This window comes from Micromesistius poutassou (genome assembly GCF_964030765.1).
Source record: "Micromesistius poutassou genome assembly, chromosome: 11".
Classification (NCBI taxonomy): Eukaryota; Metazoa; Chordata; class Actinopteri; order Gadiformes; family Gadidae; genus Micromesistius; species Micromesistius poutassou.
In genome coordinates, this window is record NC_140281.1 from 6806443 (window position 1) to 6818487 (window position 12045).

Consider the following 12045-nt stretch of genomic DNA (forward strand, 5'->3'; position numbering starts at 1 on the left):
GGATGCTTTAATCTTTCTATGTGTATTTTAGTGAATGATCGGGCTATAATAAGACCACATTGGCTATGTAATCGCGGACAAAAGGGGACATTTCATAGTGGATGGTGGAATAGTAACATTCACCTTTGCTTTGATTATGAAGATATTCCTGTTTTTCACCTCCCATACGACAGCGTTGTTAACCCATCCGTAGGCTTTCAATTGTTGTGCGGTATAAGGTGACGGATTCTCTATGAGATAAATGTAAATATCTCCAAACTCCAAGTCCGGTAGCGTCTTTGCCAGCTTCAAAGCAATGAATAACCTACATCAGTGGGTGCTGTGTATGGATCACAAGTTCCGAGTATGTTTATTTTCTTTTCGTATCTAATTTTAACATTTTGTGACAAATGGTCTAAATAGTTGATTTATTTAAGTATCGGAAATCTGTATTGGCCAATCAGGCTGCAATTCCCCTGGTTGGCCGTTGTTCGTCGCCATTTTGCCAGCATTTGTTGCCCTCCAGGTATCCAAGGTAGTCACGTGACCGCAAAGTATGAATAGCCTCAGTGGAGTCACCAGCTGGACATTCCGTGTATTGGATGTGTTTTATTGAAAACACGTCATCCAATAGCCTACCACGGAATGTCCAGCTGGCGCTATTTCGCAATAAAACAGTGGTTCCCACATATATATTACTCGTAGACTACTGTTAGATTTAAACAGCAAAGATAGAGACATGTTAGAAGTCAACACAAATATAATTTATTGCAGCAATTTAAAATGCCAAAAATAAATGTACCGATGAAACGCCACGTCACAAGGCAACCCTATCACAAGGCATATAATAAAATCAAATGATTCCATTGCTCTTGTGGGAGGTCGCTTGCGAGCGGCACTTGCTGTCTCCCTCTGATTTTAATTCAACCATCGTGGTTAAAATGTTCTCATATTGATCAATGACAGAAGACATACTGTACATGAATCATGCTGAGACCAGCGGGTGTCGGAGAATTTCTGCAGGCGTTTTTTGTTGCGATTGTTTGCCATAAAGCACTGTAGGCGCGTCGATGAGGCTGTGATGAAGTTCACTATTTATTGGACCGTGTCTAGACAGTTACGAACATCCCTGACCTTAGTGGAGTGCACAATCGCCAAGTTGAGAGCATGGTTTCTGCAGTGAACGTAGACTGCTGCGGGAAACTGTGCTGTGATGCGTGCCTTTCCCGCTTACATTGCCCGCATCATCATACCCCTGCCCAACAATATGGGCAGGAATCGATCTAGACCAGCAACAGCAATAGCCGTGTCAATGCCTCTGCGTTTGAAAGATAATGAATGAATGGAACGTTGCATTTTTAATGTTGACACCAAAGTTTCTAGAGAGTGTGCGGCGCGTCAATCACTGAATGAATGAATGAAACGGAATGCAGGAATCAGAGAAAGTCTGCCCTCTTTGCGGCACAAAGCATGTTTCAGAAATCAGGACATTTAAATAAATGCTATAGTTGTCACACAGACACATGCTATTTTTTATTTTTGTAATATGGAATTATTTCAGGGGAGAAAATGCCGTGAAACAATGTACGCACGGTGCGTTCAGGATTAGGACTGATATAGCATATGTCGGCCTAGACCTAATCAATTGTGTTTTAATATTTGTAGCATTCATATTAGTCTATTCTTTTCGTAGGCTACTCTGCTGTTGGCCTTGATGGGGAGATATTTTTTTGCTGCCACAAAATATAGTTTAATCCAACAACATTTCTGCGTCTCCCCCTCATATGGAGCCCATTTCAGCACCGTGTCAGTAGACAGCTACAATCCTACGACGTCGTAAGAGCAGAGCACGCGCGTTCATGTTAAGATGAGTTTCGGGAAACGCTCCCCTAAAATTAACGATGCATCGTGAGATCCATCGTACGATGGATCGTACGAGCATGGATCCATCGTTATCGGGAAACGGGGCCTTGGACATATCTCCATGTCCCAACAACAATGACATCCATATGTTCCATGTTCGGTAGGGACTCCAGGTTGAAGATAAGCTTTAATCCACCTACCAAGTAATGCAATAGTGATCTCATGATCTCATCTCTTATGTTTACATTTAACACTGCAAATGTTTTTAGAACACTTTTTTGTAGCACATGTTTTTAAGCACTTTATAATTGATAATTGTTAAGCTTTCATTGTGATGTTCATTTTCATTCTGACTTATGGTTATATTTAAGTGGTTATATTTGAGTTTTCCATGGTTGTGTTGACATTCCTTTTCCCTGTCTGCCTACAATCAGGGGAAGGTTAAGTTTAAAATAAAACTGTTTACGTTTATATTTTTCTCCTGGGCCCCGTTTCCCGATAACGATGGATCCATGCTCGTACGATCCATCGTACGATGGAGGTCAGGGATGTCCGTAACTGTCTAGACACGGTCCAATAAATAGTGAACTTCATCACAGCCTCACTGATGCGCCTACAGTGCTTTATGGCAAACAATTACAACAAAAAACGCCTGCAGAAATTCTCAGACACCCGCTGGTCTCAGCATGATTCATGTACAGTATGTCTTCTGTCATTGATCAATATGAGGACATTTTAACCACGATGGTTGAATTAAAATCAGAGGGAGACAGCAAGTGCCGCTCGCAAGCGACCTCCCACACGAGCAACGGAATCATTTGATTTTATTATATGCCTTGTGATAGAGTTGCCTTGTGACGTGGCGTTTGATCGCCTACATTTCGACTGCGCATGGATTTTTGGAATTTTATTGCTGCAATAAGTTATATTTGTGTTGACTTCTAACATGTCTCTGTCTTTGCTGTTTAAATCTAACAGTAGTCTACGAGTAATATATATGCGGGAACCACTGTTTTTGGGGTATTGCGAAATAGCGCCAGCTGGACATTCAGTGGTATTGGATGACGTGTTTTAATAAAACACATCCAATACACGGAATGTCCAGCTGGTGACTCCACTGAGGCTATAGTAACGATGCATCCTAGTGCTTAACAAGTACCCCTGTAGGCGTCGTTAGCTACGAGGGTTTTAACGACGTCGTTACGTAACGATGCTTTCGGGAAACGGTTCGAAAATTCTGCGATGATCGTACGACGGTGTTAACAACGTCGTTAGGCTAACGATGCTTTCGGGAAACGGGGCCCTGGTCCTTTAAAAATTTTTTTTAGCAATAATTATCGATATCGACCGATATGGAACACTTATATCGTGATACAGCCCTAGTTCACATAACTGGTACGCAAGTACACATGCACGCCCATAATCATAATCTAAATAATTGTATATTTATTTATATATATATAATTATTATTATTATTATTATTATTTCATTAATTCAATATTAAATCAATGCATTTCAATCGGGAGATTATTTTCGACAGAATATGGGGCAGGCTGCACAGGATTCTATGGCGCTATGGTGGTTGCCCTCGACTACACGACCTGGCCATTATTTAATTTTCTGTAACATCCATGCATATATCCTGCAACTAATACATGTACACGTTATATGCACAATATTCTGAACAAACCCCCGAACATATAGATTCTAGGTTCCTGTGATAGGAGCGGGACGCTGTGATGAGGAACATTAATGTACACAATGTATGCACCGTTCACGTTGCAAACGACTTCATGAGTTCAAACATAAACATTCATTGTAACATAACATTCATTCATAGCTCTGCTCCAAACCAAGTTAACGACGTTAAGTGCGGCAACTGAGCTGCCGTCAATTGTGTTGTTTTTGTCGTAAACTAGGGTCTGCTGGCTAGGAAATAGACAACAGATAGATAGGTGTCCTTCAAAATTCACCATGGAATATCTTTCTATTTTCCGCAGTTTATACTTAATACTTAATTAATAAGTTACTTTTGTATTGAACTTGACTTTCTGACCTTTTTTTTTTATCTCTGTCTGGTGGCTAGTCACGTCACCAGAGATGTGCATGGACAGATTTTGTAGTGACACAGCCTATAACCTATTTGTGCAAGCAAAACATCAAGCTCATTGATTTAATGAGGCATGTTATTTGAAACAATTAAAAGTTATCATGTGTGAGAAGTAATTCCTCCTCCTGAGTGTGCTTCCTATTTATGTCTAGTGTACCCGTACTGTCCACAAGCACCCCCCCACCCTCCCAATATGGATATGGAGAATTGCTGCCACGTCCCAGTGGTGGTGGTGTCATATAAATGAAAGAGGGCATTCAAATATACTAAAGTGATTCATTAGGAGGCCGAAGCCCTAAAGGAAGTAATGCAATACGTGGCTGAGGTGAGGACATTAAGCAGTAAGCTATAGACCTGGGATCTCTTTTATATCAAAGAGGGTCTCAAAGGACACATGTGATTATCAACTTGGGGGCTCCAGCTCTACAGCAAAGGCTCACACAGCATCATCAAATGCTCCACTGAAACGCATTGGCAACAAGCCGTTGCCAATGTTACATTAATCAAAATTAGTTGAAAAGAGATAGAATCTTGTCCATTAGACCTTCAGGGTGCATCTTGGGATTACTCTGTGAAAATTGTGGGTCTCTGGAAAATAACCTAACCCTAACCCTAACCTAACCCTAACCCTAACCCTAACCCTAACCCAAAACCTCAGACCCCCCCCTCCCTGCCCTTGGGGTCAGAGAAGGCCAAGTTTTGGTGTGGGGGTCCCAGTTAGGCCCTAGAATAAGGTAGTCAAGTTTCAGGGAGGTAGGACCTTCCTATCCCAAAAACTTTCTTTCCACTACATTCTGATCCAGGTCTTGCACGCAACACTTCTGAGAGGCTTTGTCCAAAAAACTGTCCATTTTGGAAATGTTTTTTTCTGTAAGGGCTAGAACTCCAAATCTCAGATATGTCGTTCTCAGGACACTGGGAAATGTGTGTATACATTTTGGCATCTCTAGCTATCTCGAAAAGGCGGGAAAAGGGGCGTGACCTCCAACAGTAAGGTAAATGTGAATAAGACAGATTAGTTTCTAGACCAGAAGTCTGGGGTCAAAAGGTCACCACGCCCCTTATGAGATAACAAAAAGTGAATGTGCATTTCTCTCATAACTTTTTGTCATTATTAAAGAGAGGCCTGATTCTCAGATATGCATGTTGGATGGCTAGGGTTGTAACATATTTCAGTCATAATATTCTCCCATAGCCACAATACTGAGTAAACATAACATAAGCTGATCATACATAGATGAAAGGGGGCGGGCTTTTAAAGCCACAGAACACGCCCACCTCTACCTGCCTATTTAACTCGGACTCCGCCATTTTAGAATCAGAATCTCTTCGGCGGCGTATCGATTAGATGTAAAGCTTAGAGACGCTCCACGCGTGTTATATACGATCCCTCTCCTTTTGTTTCATAGACGATAGACAATAGACCAACAACCTTAACCCAATAAAGTGAGTTAAAAGCAATCCTGTCTCGGCGGCCTTTCCTGGACTAAAATACCATAACAGGGTGTAGGTCTGGGAAGAACTTCAGGCTAAAATTTTGCAAGCGAACCGGTGAGGTGCAACGAGATCAGATGGAGCACTTGGTGAGTAATTTCTTGTAGGGCTGGAGCCCCCAATAATACGATTGATAATCGTATGCGTCCTTTGAGACCCCCATTGATAAAAAAGAGACCCCAGGTCTATAGCTTACTTGTTACTGGCCTTGACTCAGAAGTTACCTATTGCATCACTTCCTTTAGGGCTTTGGCCTGCTAATTGATCATTGTAGTATATTTGAATGCCCTCTTTCATATATATGACACCACCACCACTGGGACGTGGCAACAATTCTCCATATCCATATGGGGAGGGGGGGGGGTGCTTGTGGACAGTAGGGGTACACTAGACATAAATAGGAAGCTTGCAATGAGGATTTCAATCACCAGAAATAGTCAATACACACTCAGGAGGAGGAATGACCTCTCACACATGATAACTTAATGAATTATTTCCAATAACCCTGCCTTGTTAAATCAATGAGCTTGATTTTTATTTTTTTTTGTTTAGCCTTGACGAATAGGTTATAGGCTGTGTCACTACCAAATATGTCCGTGCGCATCTCTCAGAGTGACGTAACTAGCCACCAGACAGAGATAAAAAAAAAATATTACAAAACAAGTTGATTACAAAAGTAACTTATTAATTATACAAGTCTAAACTGTGGAAAATAGAAAGATATGGGGGGCGATCGATGGCAACCATCCTAGTAAGTCATGACGTGGACGCAGGCCCATTGAAAAGAATGGGCCAAAAAAATGTAGGCGTGTCACATGTTCAGAGCCGTAATGCATTTTCCGCTGTGGACCAACGCAGTTTTACTTCAATCTGGAATGAGACTGGGTTTAAGGGACGTGGTTAGTTTTAGTTTTTGAGGGGGTCTGCTGAAAAATTCTATAAATTGGATTATTGTACTTGTACCTGTACCTGTTTGTTGTACCTGTGCAGCCCGCCCCCCTTCTGAAGTTGAAAATAGATATCCAATTAATTTATCAATTTATTATATACGGAGACCACCAGACCTCCTCGAAGCAAAGAAAATGGTCTGTTAACGCGCTCTATTAAATCCCAAGAAAGGAGACACCATACCTGCTCTAAAAAATGTACTAAAGTTTTTGTTTTAAGTTGTTAAATAAGAGAACATCATTACACGGTTACATGAAATAACATAATCAGCAAAGACAATGGTTTTACAGCCATGATTTAAACAGCATGCAAGCTGCTGGTTTCAGCGTCCATAGCAACCGTCATAGCAACCATGTTATTATATTTCTGTCGACACCTGAAATATTCTTCGTCCTAACTTTCAAACCAAACATCCTACACATTTACCGAGCGAAGATTAGGAAAGTAAAATGCACATTTCTCGCTAAAAATGTTAACATAAACACTTTCAATGGCGTAACTATACTATAAAATCATATTTTCCACCCTGAATAAAAAGTATGTCATTTTCACACAAAAAAAATCCTAATAACTTTCCAATAGGAAAGATGCTCACAACGTCTATTAGAGCCGTAGTCGGGTTGATACAGGAGTCAATGGGCTGTGAATTAAACCAGAGTGAATTAAACCAATGCATTTCAATCAGGAGATTATTTTCGACAGAATATGGGGCAGGCTGCGCAGGATTCTATGGCGCTATGGTGGTTGCCCTCGACTACACGACCTGGCCATTATTTCATTTTTATAGATACATATTTATATATATGTTTATTTATTTATTATATACGGAGACCACCAGACCTCCTCGAAGCAAAGAAAATGGATTATTAAATACAAGATGGGAGGGCGAGAATCAACACAGTCTCACTGAAAACTCGTCAAAACGTCCTGGTTTCACGTTAATAAGAGAACATCGTTACACGGTTACATAAAATAACATAATCAGCAAAGACAAACATTTATAGCCATGATTTAAACGGCACGCGAGCTGCTGGTTTCAGCGTCCATAGCAATCGTCATAGCAACCATGTTATTATAAAGTATGTCCACCATTTTCACATTAAAAAATCCTATGCGGGGGGATGGCATTACATTGTAGTGAATTGAATCCCTTCTCCGTCTGCAGGAGGCGCCAGACATTCTCGGACGCCAGACGTTCTCGGAGTGAGACTGTGTGTGTGTGTGTGTGTGTGTGTGTGTGTGTGTGTGTGTGTGTGTTTTTACCTCTTTTGCTGGTGGGTTGGGAGTTACAGCCAGCTGGGGCTCCATTGCGTCCTTCACCACGTCAGAGAAGGGGACCCCGGACTCTACAGATTCCAGCCCTGCAACAAAAGACACACCAACAACATCAGAGGGGAGGACGTCTTCTTATTGGTCAATTGCTAACATGTTGGATTAGGATTGGTCAGTAATTACTATCCTTCCCGCCCTCACCCAGGCCTGATTTAAATGGTTGTGCTCTGGTGGTCTGTTTGACTAATGGTAGACTTTCTCTCTCCCTCTCTCACTTGGTCTGAAATGGTGACCCAGTAGGACCACGATAGAAGTCTGTGGTTATACTCTGGTTATACAGGCTGCTTCCAGAAGGGACTTCAAATGTGTTTATGTGTGGAATGTGCACAGAGACTCTAACACAAACACACACACACACAATGCCAAAGAGACTAAGACACAGAGACTAGTTTTATTGACACAAGCACCAAACACACGCAGAAAACCACTGTGAACAAATCCATATTCTTCAACATTGCAGTCACTGTTTTGCTGGGCAAGAGGCTGTAGCAGGTTCGGGGACTTTAAATGGATTAGCATGGATAAGCATTGGTAGCTATGCTACTTGATTATCATTCCGCTCTCGATCATCCACGACTGACATATTAGGTATACAATTTTAGCTTTGTTTGACTAGCCGCCTAGCACCATTCTATACTGATTTAGCCAGAGCCCCGATGGGATCATCACCTTATCGTGGTGGGGCAGTTTGCGTGTCTCCATGACCTCTAGAGCTATGTCGGCAGGAGTTTTCCACTCCTGGCAGGGTCACCCATGCCGAACAGGTCGAAGGGTAGAGACCAGACGAAGAATGATCCCACTGGTCCTCCAGGTTGGGGGTTGGGCTGAGGGCTGATAACCCACTCCCAGAAAAACAAATTATTACAGAAACCAGAAGCAGAGCAAACTCACTGAACCCACGGGACATCATAGCCAGTACTTCTAATAAGAGGGACACCATGACGCCCAGAGGTCAAAGCCGAGAGGACGCCTCTGGGCCGAGTCGGCCATTAATGCACCCCAAAGTAACCATGAAGATTGGAAATTGGAATGTAAGAACACTGTACAGAACTGGAAATATCAACATTGTAGCAAGAGAAATGACCAGCAAAAACATCCACATCTTGGGTGTCAGCGAAACACACTGGACAGGACAAGGAAAAATGGATCTCGCAGAAGGACAAACCATCATTTACTCCGGAAGAGATGATGACGACCACCGACAAGGAGTAGGCATACTGATGTCAAAAAGGGCAGCAAGAGCCTTGATTGATTGGACGCCAGTCAGCGAAAGGATCATTCAGGCCAGATATCATTCACGACACATAAAGCTAACGGTGGTGCATATCTACGCACCCACCGAAGATGCAGAGGAGCAAGTTAAAAATGAGTTCTACCAGAGACTGCAAGATGTACTAGACAAGAGGAACACACATGACATGCTGATTGTCACTGGAGACATGAACGCCAAAGTAGGAGATGAGAATGAAGGCTACGAGAGAGTGATGGGCAGGCATGGGCTTGGGAAGAGAAACAACAACGGAGAAAGGCTGTGTGATTTGTGTGACTTGAATGAGCTAGTCATCACAGGAACACTGTTCCCACACAAGGGTATACACAAAGCCACGTGGACATCCCCAGATGGAAGGACCAAGAACCAAATAGACCATGTGATAATCAACAAAAGATTCAGGAACTCAGTGGAAGATACAAGAGCATACAGGTCTGCTGATGTTGGGAGCGACCACTACCTTGTGTGCACAAAAATCAAGCTAAAACTAATGACGCATCCAAAAGAAAAGAAAAACCCCAGAGTCACGTACGACACATCAAAGCTGAAGAATGAAGACATATTAAGGACCTTCACCATCAGCCTAAGAAACAAGTACCAAGTACTGGAAAATGAAGAGCCAGAAGTGGAAGAAGGCGAGGAGGTGGAGCATGACTCTCGGATAATGGAGAAAGCCTATAAAGAGGTGGCTGAAGCAGTCCTAGGCAGACCACGAAAGAAGAAAAAACCATGGATCAGTGAAAAATCATGGAGTCTTGTTGACCAACGAGAAGAAATAAATAGGAAGATTCTGAGCATGCGATCAGAGAGAATCAAGAAGCAGTTAAAATTACAGTATGCAGAGAAGAACAGAGAGACCAAGACAAGCATAAAATCAGACAAAAAGAAATGGATGGAAAACATTGCAAACGAAGCAGAAGATGCCGCAAGAAAACAGCACATGAAGACACTATATGGACTCACTAAGACACTATGCAATGAAAGGCCTAGGCACAGTTCAGCAGTTCTTGACAAGAAAGGTGTCCTCATCAGTGGAAAAAAGGAAGTACAGGCAAGGTGGACGGAGCACTTCAAGGAAGTACTCAATAGAGAAGAACCAGAAGACCCAATAACTGAGGACGAAGAATGTGAACTCACTGAAATGATTGAAGAGATTGCTGTACATGAACCAACACTAAGAGAAGTAAAAGAAGTGATAAAAGGATTACGGAATGGAAAAGCTCCAGGAATAGACTCCATCACAGCAGACATACTAAAAGCAGACATAGACTTCTCAACAACGAAGATACACCAGCTATTGGAGAAAATATGGAGACATGAAAAGATTCCCAACAACTGGAAGAGAGGGCTTATCATAAAACTTGCCAAAAAAGGAAATCTCAAAGAATGCAAGAACTTCAGAGGCATCACCCTGCTCTCTGTGGTGGGAAAGGTACTTGGTAGGATCATCATAGATCGGATCAGAGGTGGAATCGACTCCAGGTTAAGGAAGGAGCAAGCAGGGTACAGGAGGGGCAGAGGAACAACAGAGCAAGTCTTCATATTGAGGAACATCATCGAGCAGGTCAACGAATGGCAAGCAACGCTATACCTGAACTTTGTAGACTTTGAGAAGGCTTTTGACTCGGTCCATCATGAAAGCCTATGGCTCATCATGAAGAAGTATGGGATCCCAGAGAAGATAGTGAGAATTGTGAGAACCTTTTATGAAGACTTCCAGTGTGCAGTTATAGACCAAGGAGAGATATGTGAGTGGTTTAACATTAAGAGTGGAGTTAAACAGGGATGCAATATGTCAGGATTTTTGTTCTTGATTATCATGGACTGGATAATGAAAAAAACGGTTGGACACGGTGAGAATGGAATCAGGTGGAAGCTTACATCAAAGCTCGATGACCTGGATTTTGCAGACGATGTAGCATTAGTCTCCTCCACCAAACAGCATATGCAAGAAAAATCATCAAGAATGGAAGAAGAAGCCAGGCGGGTTGGACTCAAGATCAACACAGGAAAAACAAAAACCATGAGAATGCACGCAAGAAACCAGGAGAAGATAAACGTCAACGGAGAGCACATTGAAGATGTAGAAGAGTTCACTTACCTAGGAGCCACAGTAAGTAAGGATGGAGGAGGAATGAAGGATCTGAAAAATAGACTTTCAAAAGCAAGAGGTGCATTCATTAAAATAAAAAAGATCTGGAACTCCAAGAGCATCACAAGAAGAACGAAATTGAGGCTGTACAAAACATTAGTGGTGCCGGTGTTACTATATGGATGCGAAACATGGAAAATTAATAAAGGAGACAACAAAGCAATCGACGTGTTTCACAACAAATGTCTAAGAAGAATCCTCAAAATCCAATGGCAAGACCACATTAGTACAGAAGAACTATTAGAAAGAGCCGACATGAGGCCACTGAGCGAGGAAGTAAAGAGGAGAAGATGGAAGATGATTGGTCATATACTAAGGCAGGACCAAAATAATGACTGCAATATTGCAATGACCTGGGCACCTGAAGGGAAAAGAAGAAGAGGGAGACCAAAGACCACCTGGAGACGTACAGCGGAGAAAGAAAGAGAAGAGGCGGGGTGGAGATCATGGGCCGAGGCAAGAACAACTGCTGTCGACCGGGAAAAGTGGAAGCGCTCTGTGGAGGCCCTATGTGCCACCAAGGCATGAAGTGGATAAAGAGATAGAGAGAGAGAGTTGCTTCATCTCTGTTCGCTCTAACATGCTAATTATTTTAGAGCAATGGCGGAACATAGAGACGCTCAATAGTTCCAAACATGGAACCTAATTGCAGCAGTGCTGCAAATGAGTTATTATCAGATTTTAATTTAGTTAGAAACATGTTTTACAGTGTCTTGCCAATTTTTTAGCAGTTGGTAGACTTTTTCTAGCTAACGTACAGAAACTAATAAAGCTATGTTACAGGGAGAAAATCAATATCATCAATATGGTTCCTGGTTGTTATCGTGTAGTGGTGTGCATCCGTACCGGCAAATGCCTCTAAATATATGTTTTGAGTTGGATGTCATGATTGTGAT

At 42.2% G+C, this 12045-nt stretch overlaps 1 protein-coding gene across 2 annotated transcripts in view; it reads right to left on the reverse strand.

The window, feature by feature from the left end:
* The window catches only part of xylb (xylulokinase homolog (H. influenzae)), a 50792-nt gene that overhangs the window by 9715 nt on the left and 29032 nt on the right, over positions 1 to 12045 (reverse strand). For both annotated transcript variants that reach the window (XM_084475391.1, XM_084475390.1), the window contains exon 18: positions 7659 to 7756. In XM_084475391.1, coding sequence (XP_084331517.1) covers positions 7659 to 7756 — 98 coding nt within the window. The remainder of the gene's footprint in view (positions 1 to 7658; positions 7757 to 12045) is intronic.